We start from the raw sequence: 11,515 nt of genomic DNA, 5'->3' as shown, positions 1-11,515 counted from the left end.
TGAGATGAAGAACAGCAATAAAAGTGCTTTTCCTGTGCTTTTTGTGTTTTTTGCTGTGCATATAACGGTACTGATTTTGTGTCATGGATGGATACCCAATATCCCTTCTTTTCTATTGTTTCAACAATTTACAACTCAAAAAAGGCAGCCAAGGGGAATAATTCAAACTCAAATTACATCATAGTGAAACCTATCCATTGTATGAATTAGGATATCATATAAATAATGTGTCATCAACAGATAATTATTAAACAATTTATTTGGTATTCCTTTAAAATGAGGTGATTTACTAATGATAACATGATTGTTATGATAACATGATTGTAATGATAACCATGATTGTAATGATAATTGATTAACACTTTCAGTTCAAGTATACAAATCAAAATCAATTCTTTTAGAGTTATAAAATTGTCCATCAGCTCCAACTTTTCTAACAAATACTCCATCAGGGAAGTAATCCTCCTCTGCCCAATCACACATCTGTTGACTAGTGTAGGGACCATGGATTTCTTCTTCATCTTGATTTTCCCATTTATATTCCCACATGACCTCACTTGATAAATCCTTCGAGTCACCTCCTCCACCTGTCAAAAGATAAATATAATGAATGAAAATAACACTATACATGTATACTTTTAGTGTGTTTCTGGATTTACCTTCAATAGCAATGTTCAAACCCCAAAATTCTTAAGCCAAGGATGTATACAACCTGATACTTAAGGAGCTATATAAATAGGTAATAATTATTTGGTTATCTTCCTCCTATAAAACACAGAATGTAGATACATGTATAAAACACTAGAAAGTTATAAATGAGACTGCTATTGACTGGTACACTTTATGTCATGCTTATCATTTGTACAATAATTCTTATAAAGAAAAACAAATGCTTGAAGTTTTTATATATAATCATGATAATATACAATGCATATATGTTCATGATGTATTATTTCATTACCTCTGAAGAAAACAATTGCAGCCCCCCCCCCCCCCCCCCCCCCCCCCCTCCCCCTTGTATTTTGAAGCAAATACATATTATTTTAATCTAATATTTCTTATGGTTTTGATTCAAGAAATAAATGGAGAATGTGTCCATAGAACACAGATGATGCCTCCGCTTGCATATAAATGTAACGTTATAAAGAGGCATAACTCAAGAACAGTAAAAGTGACACCACCCAAATTCGATCTTGATCTGATCTTTGTGGTAATAAGCATTGTGTATAAGTTTTCATAATATTTGGTTGAGGCAAACGAAAGTGAGAAAAGGGAAACGCTGAATTTTTCACATATACATGTACATGTATAAAGGGGCATAACTCCAGAACAGTAGAAGTGATGCCATCCAAATCCAAACTTGGTCTTTGTTTTGTGGTAATAAGCATTTTGCAAGTTTCATAACATTTGGTTGAAGCAAACTAAAGTTAGAGAATGGAAACCAATTTTGGGACGTACGTAAGGACGGACAAGGGTAACACTTAATGCCTCCACCAGTGACGGCGGGGTGCATAAAAAATTGTTTAATGGAAAAAATTTTGACAGTAATAATTTCAGTCATTTCATCATCTTCATTGAGATCGGGTTTCTTCATCGCCATTTTGCACTTGTTTTTGATTTGTAATCCTTAAACGGTAATAAAACTGCCACTCCAGTATAGTATGACAATCCTAAGGGCCCTCCTAATAACCATATTAATGCCTTCGGGAAATATTTGCTAATATTATAATCGCTAATCACTTTTTACCTATGTTTTTAATTCACACCTACAAATGTAACAGTGATCACAAGCTCAGAACTAATATGTTAAAGAAATTAAATTCAATGACAACTTCATTATTTAATTACTTTTGAATGATTTCAAAATGATTTCATGATAAATTTAACGAGTGCACCTATAATCTGTTATAATCAAACACTTTCAAAGTTAATAAAAATTCAAATCCAGTGATTTCCTGTCAATTTGATAAACAGAAAGAATCCAGGAAATAAATCCTGAATCACTCGTACTTTAGTGTTAAGGTGAAAATTCCTGTTCTTATTTTGTCTTCAAAATCCAAAGAGGTGTTGCCGATTCCTGTGAAATTTATGGTTTTCAGTCATAAAAATCATTTCAATTTTAAACTGTTGCATTCCCTAAATTGTTCTTGAATGTTTTAAGAAAATCAATAAGAATTTTCATGAAGTAAATGTGATGAAAAAATCAATACAAATGTGTGATGCCATGAATCTAGTGTGAATAATTTCAACTGTTTGTAAAAAAACCTTAGAGTCATCTTAAAATGACGAAATTTTGTGAAAAAATATCCAGATCCTTAATCTGAACACCATTTGATTCGTGCAGTTAGATAATTGCAAAGAGTATATGCTTTCATGAAGATTTCCCAGTGAGTATATTAAAATTATACATAGATTGTTACTTGGACCAAAAAAATATAGATATATTTTTGTTTTGCCTTATACAATGTAAGTACAATTCTAGTAACAATTCATACCTTTATCTTCCTTAGTTTCAGACTTTCCAACAATATCTGATTTAGTATCCTCGGAAAACTTCACTGATTTCTCCTCTTTTTTAGAATCAATACTATCAGCAAACATATCTAATGCATCGTCATCATCAATACCTTCAGGAATAACCGTCCGAGAATTTTCTGATGATTTTGTTGCCTTAGTAACAAGAAAGTTTAACTTTTCACATGTTAGTTCATATGCATCCATATTTCCATTTGAGATCAGTTTATCAGCCAATTCAGTCAATTTTTCAAAATTTATTTTATCTTCCTCAGACTGAACATCTTTCAGTTCAGCTTTTTGTTTTTTAAGCTTTAGACGCTGACTTGCAGACAAACTTCCTCCTTTTCCCCCTAGTCTCCGTAATGCTTTTAAGATAGTCTCCCCTGGTTTTAGAAGATCTAAGAGTTCCTTGTAGATCTGTGTTTCATCTAATGGTGTTTCCTCGTCTGATTCATCTTCATCATTTTCATCTTTTTCCGCTCTTTCCTTTATTTTGACCCAATCTATATTTTCTATCCAGCTGTCTTTGATGTCCTTTAAATAATAACAATAGTTATAACATAACAGTTTTTGTTTTAGACTAGAGAGCTGCTTTCTAAATATGCCATCTTTTATTTCCTAAGTTAGTAAATATCCTGTTGGTACATGTAGCTGGACTGTGCCGTTTTTTTATTGTGTGTCTAGTTTTAAGACATATGATCTAGATAGGAAAAGGGTGAGGTTTGTGCACACAGAAAACAGGTTTATGTAATACCACCAAGTCAGGCAATATGGACCATGTCCATGAGTTATTCATTGTTGTTTGTCTTTGGGTTTTTTTCCCCACAAGAGTGGCCTATAAATTGCCTATGGCCTACCAATAACTTGTTATCAAGGAAATCCATATATCTGTAAGTTGTCAAGGCTACGTTTTGGGCATTTTTACTGGCGTTGTATTATTTCAAAATATATATAAGGCATAACAGATTATACACATAATTCTATATAAATTTATAATACTTAATTTCACACTCATTCACTGTGAATATCTTTTTGAACTAACAAAAACACTGTAACAACAAATGTAATATATATTCAGTTATAGGAAGTTTTAGCTTAAAATTGTCTCAAGATTGTTATTGTTAAGTATTTTTAAAAGTAAACTCAACAGAAAGCATGAAATCAAAGAACTATTCTAATCACTTTACTTGTGAGAATCGACCAAAGGTTACTTGTAGAATAACCTGAAGTGATTGCTTTAGGCAGGGTTTCAGTCTAAAGGAATAAACTGATAACAATAAAACTATACTGTCATGGCAGTCATCCCTTAATCTGCTATTCGTGCTATTTTTAGAACGTCAAAATCTAAAAACTCTTGTCTTCATCATTGTTCATTGATATCTTATATTTTGTGTTTTCACTTTGGTGTTACAGTATTTGGCCATTTTTAGTATTATTTCTAAATCATTATTAATTTGAAATTGATCGCAACACAAACCTGCTTTTTATCATGGATATACATTCCCTGTTTATCAAAATGTCCCTCCTCTAACTCTTCTTTCATGTTGAAGGGTGTAATTTGAATTTCTCCATCAAAATCCACAGTGCCATCTTCCTGACCTAAAAAAGACGATAAAATTTTACTTTTTTTCTTAATTTCTCCCTTCTGCTTTATTTCTTTTCATACTAATCTTTCTCATGCCTAGTTATCATTTGAATTTTCAAGTTGACCTTTTTGTAATGTGGGTTAAGAAATATAGTATTGCAAACATGGTAAGGGGGGTAATTGTTTTACCTTCAGCCTAAAAAAAAAAAACACATATAATTTCAACCTTGGAAGCTGCTTTAATATATCAATGTATAATCTATAGTGTCCTTATTTTAAAGGGGCATTAGCTACCAGATATAACAATAAAGAGCTGCGCCATGAGCGCATGATACGCCCGTTGCTTTTTCAAAGAATAAAGTTCCATAACTCCTCAATGTCATATCAGAAATTTATAAAAAAACTAAAGGGAGGTTATTTTAATAGATATAAAAGTAACCAGTTTCATGAAAACTGCTCAAAGCACTTTTGAGTTATTGTCTGAAAACTGGAAAATCACCCCTTTTTTATGAATAAAATCCTATAACTCAGGAACATAAAATCTAAAATTTAGAACAATAAAAAGGGAGCTTACGTCAAAGTTTCATGAAAACTTCTCAAAGCATTTTTGAGTTATTGTCCGAAAACTGGAAAATCACCCTTTTTTAATGAATAAAACCCCATAACTCGGAAACATAAAATTCTAAAATTTATAAAGGAAGCTCATGTCAATAGATATAAAAAATTCACCAAAGTTTCATGCAAATTGGTTAAAGCATTTTTGAGTTATTGTCAGACATGTTGACGACGGACGGACGGACTGACAACGGTATCCCATAATCATTATTTAAAGTGATAAAGTGAAAATACTAATTGGCTTTTAGCAGCCAATTTGGTTCAATTTTGTCAAATTAAGATAAGAAATATCTCTGATGAATTATTCACTTGCAAGTGGATAATTCGACCTCATTGAATCCGTATTCCATGTGACCTTTAATTTAACCCCTTAGCTGGAGATGGGTTACGCATGTATTCAGCCATTAAAAGGAAAAGAATGTCAACATTGAAAGTAAAACGAGAATAAATCATTTGGTTGACTGATTCGATCCACAAAAAAATCATTCTTACACAGGTAAAAACGATGATAAACATACTTTTTAACCTACAATATGAAAACAAACAGACATAGAAAAATCCAATTGTACGTGGACGGTATCTGTTTATATTTATGCTTTTAAGGTTATAAACGAAAAAAAATCAAAATCCAAAAAAAATATCTTTCTGAAACACATAATGTGCTTAAATTTTATATATCTAGTGGATGCCAGGCCTTAAAACTTTTCCAACAGCACAGGTTAGTCTGTACTCAGAGTAGATTTTGAGGTGTAAATACAGCCATTTTTGTCCATTTGTTATGATGAACCTTAAACAAACATTTTAAATTGACTCATTAAAAACCATATAACCCTTGGGACCTCATCAGGTAGCACCAGCCTCATATTAATCTGTATAATTATGATGATGATGATGATGGGAGTTTTTAACGACCTAGACTGGCTATACAGCCCTCGCACGGTCGGCTCGTGCCTGGAGGAGATTGTTGAGCATTGAATATTTTGTGTTGCAGTTGGACAGGAACAGGTGGAAGGCGCCATTTTGGTAGGTGCAGTGTTTTCCCTAGGCTATTCAAGCATTGCGGTACCGCTACGCATAAATTTCGACCGCCATGCTTTCATCATTGCCGCAATGCATCCCGCTATGTGTGAAAATAATAACTGTGTAAAATATTTATTATCGATATTTTGAAAGTGAAGTGACAAGTGACAACACTCCACAGGTGTTTTAAACTCATCCGACTCATAATTGGATGCATCACGTCGCGCGTGCCGGGATTTTATAACCTTCTTGATTAGTTGCATGGTTGTATACATTTACACATCGAGACTTCGGTTACATAATAGAAGTTGCCAGTTAGCTGATAAATAAATAGTAAGATTAATCTCCAATGCATATCTTTCTGTGCCAAATAAAAAGTTTTAACATTTTCCCAGTATAAATTTCACCAAAAAACGGGAGTTTGACATCGTTATTTTACTGTGATCTTTAAAAAGTAGAAATTTAAAATTTAGTATAGTCTCTGGTATCATAAAATAAAACTAACGTAATTTCACCGAGAATGAACAAAACCTTTTTTTTAAATAAAGTTTCACAGTTTTTTCATCAGCTATATCAATGTATATTTACATCGATGAACTATTTTTTGATTGGTCACAACAATCAGTTATTTTTAGATTAGTCGCGGTTGATTGATTATAAGTTAGGATCCTTCTTGAAAAAGTCATTAGAACTGAGGGCAGGGGACTCTTAACAACTTGTTTGTTTTTATAAATTTTGATGCTGTTTTTATTGTGTTTTTTTTTTTTTTTTTTTTTATATATGTATGTATATATGTTTATTGTGTTAATACATGTTGGTCACAAACTGTAAAGTTTATAAGACAATAAAATATTTGATTTGATTTGATTATATCAAAGAATACACATCACCGCAACCGTGCCGAGAAAAAGACGTGTCTTATGAAATGATGGAAAAACTTTCAAAACATACGAAGTTATTTACGGAAATATTGTTTTTAATATAATAAACTAGTGTTGTTCTATCTTTAATTCAATGGGTCACATAGCGGATTCATTTGCCGTTTTTTACACAAGTGGGGCTAAATAATTTTTCTTTCACTTCGGCAAGATAGGATTTTTACAATTATGAAGCGTTATAAATAAATCGGACAGGAATGTATTTAAAAATTGTCATGAAATAAAATGTCAGTTAGCTTCCAAACAGGTAATTGCCAAATATGTCATCTGTATGTTAGGTATTCTTCATTGACGACTTCTGTAATTAAGGGACGACATCAAAAGATCAATGTAGGATAAAAATACTTCAATCAAATAGTTTGGGGGTGGGGGTTAAAATTGCTGCAAGTTTTGTTTATCCAAAATCGACTTTACATATATCCATATTGGTCAATCAATTAATCAATTTTTCCCAAAGTAAGTTAAGGGGGGGGGGGTCAGTGAAAAAACTATGTGAATTAAGTTTTTTTTTATCCTACAATGAACTTTTGATGTCGTCCCTAACACAAATAAACTTTTTTATTATTGTTCCCTGTAAAATCTCTGTGAAGCAATGAAGACATTCAAAGTTTCATTTAACAACTTGCTGTTACTGCTGAAACCATTCTATCAGCAAATTGAGGAATGTAAAGACATGACATTTAGGCAGACAATGAACAAAGTTGCCAGTCTTAGAACTTTGTATCCATGTCTGTCTAAGTATGCAGCAATTGGTCTTGTTTTGCCAGTTTCAACAGCTGATTGTGAAAGGTGTTTTTCATGTTTAAACAGAGTTAAAACACCTTTGAGAAACAGACTATGCCAAAAAGTGCTGAATTGCTTAATGCATATATCAATTGAAGGACCAAAGGAGGAAGATTTTGATTTTGAAAAATGTGTGGTGAACTTTGGAAAGTTGAAACGGAGAAAGATATCAACAAAATAATGTGTACATGATATTAATTTGTAAATAACTAGTGCAGACTGGATTATTTTTATTATTGTTTATAAGGTCTTTCATTAATTCCTCTCATCTGTAATAAATACTTTAAAGTTCCATGACTTACCTATAATAAAACAATTAGATTGGTATATGGCTTTAAACATTTAAATTATGTAGTGTTCCTAATTCTGAAAAAGAATCATCGCGCGCCGTGTTGCAAATCCACCATGGACCCACCATGCATGAAAAATTTTCTAGGGAAGACACTGAGGTGGCCATCTTGGTTTACGTGAGTTGTTTTTGGATTTTTACTATTTTGATGTTTCTTTGCATAGATTCCACAACGGCTGCTTTCAGGGCCAGGGTGATCAGCTGGGCAGCCCCTAACCACGACGATGTGTTACTGGTAGATGAATCATTGGCTCAGTAGCAGATGACTGCAATTGCACTAAAACTATGATACAGCTAGCCCTCGAACGTCTGGGCAGCATATGACACTCACCCATCCACAATAGGTTTCAGAGTGTTGTTGACGCAGGATAACTGTACGGGAGCCTCATAAACTAGTTTGTCGTTGAACCATCTGATCAACGTAACATGTTGTAGCCAACGGATAATCAGGAGCTGATCCAGCATGTACTTTCAGCTGTAAGGACTGAGACATGACTGAGATGATGGACTGGATTGATCATCTGATGATAATGTGATGTCATGAAAATAATTATGTGTCACAACCGATTAGATTTATACATGCACCACAATATTCTAATAATGCCAATGGGAGATAACTCTTTTTATTTTAAACACTAAGAATTTGTGGTACCACAGAACTGTTATGACTAATATTGAGGCATATCTGTGATGTGTATTTAAGTAATTAAGTTTTAGAATATATCAAGACCGCAAATAATGCTATGAATGCTATATGATCTTGATGAAAACAAGATAGGAACAAGTCTGATAGATACGAATGAAATTCCGAGTTGATATCAAACCTTCAATATCATCTTCATGCAAAACGTCATATTTTCCCGTGTTTTCATCTTCCTCGTCGCTATCTAAGGAATGTTTATCTTTGAATCGTCGGGCTGCTTCGTCGTCTAAATCTTCGAAATCTCTCAAATCTTCTTCGCGGTCTTGTTCGAATCGTTTTCGTTTCGACATTTTCAGAATTTTCACAATTCAAAATTTTAGACTAAACGCATTTAGTATTATTACAAATATAATTATTTATCCAAATATAAACGTATAAGTATATGATATCTGACTCATAAGTTAATTGTTTTTATGTTTTTTAATCCTAAAATTTACGAAAAAGATGAAATACATTTTGATTCGTTTTATTCGTTGTGATTAATAAAATTTCGAATTGTTTAAAAATGGAAGAACGCACTTGGTTACTGGAGTAGAACGGTCGTTTTCTGTACACTAAATCCCATTGCAGGCTGTTTCACGTAAAATATACTATAAAAAATATATCTCTTACTGATGTTTTTTTAAAAACTCTTCATATTTCTACAATTTGACATTTTTTTGTGCATTATATTGGTGCAAAAAATTGAAGAAAAAAATCCAAGTGTACCTGTGAAGTTATTTTGGTACAATGACCCTGAGACTTATGCATGAAGGCCCATAAAAAATTTGACACTTATAGTAGGGCACATGAAGGCCTATAGAAGATTAGTCTTATTGTAAATATAAGTAGTATTAAAAATCAGCTTGCACTCTCTATTTTTAAAATCTGATATTGAACTTAAACAAAAGGTACATAAAAGAATAAACAATAAAAGTCAGTAGAAAAATAATACTTAACTCATTAATATTGATTTATAGAAAACAAAAACACAACTAAAAACAAAACTAACCATCTCTGAAACAAACTACAGAAAAACTGAGTATCTGGTACTCAACCAGAAAGAAAATCAAAGGTTTTTATATGGTGTGATGCCATTACAAAAAGATCAATAAGATAAATTATCAGTTGCAATTATGTCTTTACCGTCTTGGTTGAAACTTGACTGAAAACAAGGCAATTATATTATCCAGTTAACAAAGATTGTGCATTCCTGCCAAACATCAACTCAAATGCTAAAACAAACAAACATTGGTCATACTTTTATGCAATTAATTTATAATCTGTCATTCTGACATGCATACACACTATCATTTTTGTTAATTTCTTGATAAACGCAGAGAATATTGAAATCTGTTTACATCAGCACGTTACATGTATATTACCAGCAATAAATGTGTCAAGTCATGTGGTAACGAGAACCAACAGAAATTTCGTTTTTGACGACCCCAAACAGTAAAACTATTTGCCGGTAATTGGGTTGGACACAAAGACTTCATATGCTGGAACCTCTAAAATTCTGCTCCCTAGGTCTGACAGGGCCAACTTTTAGCTGCATCTTTTGCTTATTTACAGGGATTATGACAAATAACATTTTATATTTGCTGATACATTGTAACATAATCATTTTTGATGTTGAAAAAATGTATACCTTATTTTGCAGTACTTTATAGTTAACATGAGTCTGGATGGGGTCCTTCATTTCTGTGTTCTTTAATATATTTAGGCATTAAAAATATTTTTTCTTTATCTTTTAAAATAACGCATACATATATTCTGTAAAATTCTAATAAAATTAATTTGTAATCACATGATTTCTTCATTCTGCACTTGTATCCTTCATTTTTGAAATCAGTACTGTATTACCCTAATGCTTTATTTTCATCAGTTATTCTATATCATGTTTATACTTTTGCACTCCCTTATTTTCCATTCTTCATTTTTTTTTTGCTTTCTTTAATTTTCTCTTCATGATTTTTTTATTTATCATTCTTTATTCTGTAAACCCCATCCAGACCTCATATATGTTTATGTTTGTATGTATATTGTATATGTACTTTAACTTTATAATAAACTTTTAAACACTAAGTGTAGTCACTCTAAATTTATATCCATTTAGAATTATATTTCATCAACCTTCTCCAAAATAATCTCAAAATTTATGATTGTGCTGAGGAAATCAAGAGTGGTGCTTATAATAAAAGAATGGAATAGCACCATCACTTGAATAGTGGTGATTTCTGTTTTACATTGTACATATGATGTAGCCACTTGTCTGTTCTTAATTATCAAACTATTGATGTGTTTTGTGGGTTTATTGTGTTATACATGTACCATTACCTAGTTCTAATAATCAATCTTATAATTTTCTATTTATAGATTAAAGAATGAAAATGAATGTCTTGGAACCAACATCTCGTGTGGGAGTTGCCCTTGACCTTATCCTAAACACACTGATATCATCACAGGATTTTAATGAGTTGCAGACGAAAAATTGGGAAGCTATTGCTAGGCTTATACCTGGGTCTTCCCCAGGACAGGTAATACTTTTCAGATACAGACATCTAAGATGATCTTACTGAAAAATTAAAAGGAAATAAATGGTCATCTTGCTAAATAGGTGTACAAGACCATTTACAGTTTCTAATGGACTGAACGGAATGAATGTTAAAATTTGAAGAATATTCTTACTTTATCTATGTTTCTTTTCATTGATTTAAATTCAGGTTGCTAGAAGATATGAGGAGTTATTGCTGACAGGGGATGTGTATGCTATGAATCAGTTTGAAAAAAATTATACCATTCCTGGAGCTTCATCACAAGTCAGTCTGACAGAATCTGATCTTAGCAGTAAGACTGGAGGAAGTTGTCCAGGATCTGCTTCACAGAAAGGTGGTCAATTATACCTCAAAGTCAAATGTGTTTAAAAAACTTAGGAATCAGCCATTTCACTTTTATTGCCTAGGCAAGAAGAAATTAAAAAATCTTTAAATTATATGACAGAAAAAATAAGCAGGATAAATGTA

At 32.1% G+C, this 11,515-nt stretch overlaps 2 protein-coding genes across 4 annotated transcripts in view; one reads left to right on the top strand and one right to left on the bottom strand.

Annotated features, from left to right (window-relative positions):
* Positions 1 to 241: 241 nt before the first annotated feature.
* LOC127712377 (CD2 antigen cytoplasmic tail-binding protein 2 homolog) lies at positions 242 to 8,805 on the bottom strand. Its single transcript, XM_052218769.1, has 4 exons — positions 8,632 to 8,805; positions 3,995 to 4,116; positions 2,496 to 3,051; positions 242 to 587 (listed from the first exon to the last, which is right to left on the bottom strand). The coding sequence occupies exons 1-4, from the start codon at positions 8,798 to 8,800 to the stop codon at positions 370 to 372; spliced, it is 1,065 nt and encodes a 354-aa protein (XP_052074729.1). The 5' UTR covers positions 8,801 to 8,805; the 3' UTR covers positions 242 to 369.
* Positions 8,806 to 9,003: 198 nt separating this feature from the next.
* LOC127712367 (SANT and BTB domain regulator of class switch recombination-like) overlaps positions 9,004 to 11,515 on the top strand; it is a 30,883-nt gene continuing 28,371 nt past the window's right edge. For 2 of the 3 annotated variants that reach the window (XM_052218757.1, XM_052218755.1), the window contains exons 1-3: positions 9,004 to 9,090; positions 10,869 to 11,029; positions 11,216 to 11,381. In XM_052218757.1, coding sequence (XP_052074717.1) covers positions 10,877 to 11,029; positions 11,216 to 11,381 — 319 coding nt within the window. In that variant the 5' untranslated portion in view covers positions 9,004 to 9,090; positions 10,869 to 10,876. The remainder of the gene's footprint in view (positions 9,091 to 10,868; positions 11,030 to 11,215; positions 11,382 to 11,515) is intronic. The other variant, XM_052218756.1, reaches the window with a different exon arrangement.

The sequence above is a fragment of the Mytilus californianus genome, unplaced genomic scaffold (assembly GCF_021869535.1).
Source record: "Mytilus californianus isolate M0D057914Y unplaced genomic scaffold, xbMytCali1.0.p SCAF_8, whole genome shotgun sequence".
In the NCBI taxonomy this organism is placed as follows: domain Eukaryota; kingdom Metazoa; phylum Mollusca; class Bivalvia; order Mytilida; family Mytilidae; genus Mytilus; species Mytilus californianus.
This window is presented reverse-complemented; position numbering and strand designations above follow the sequence as displayed.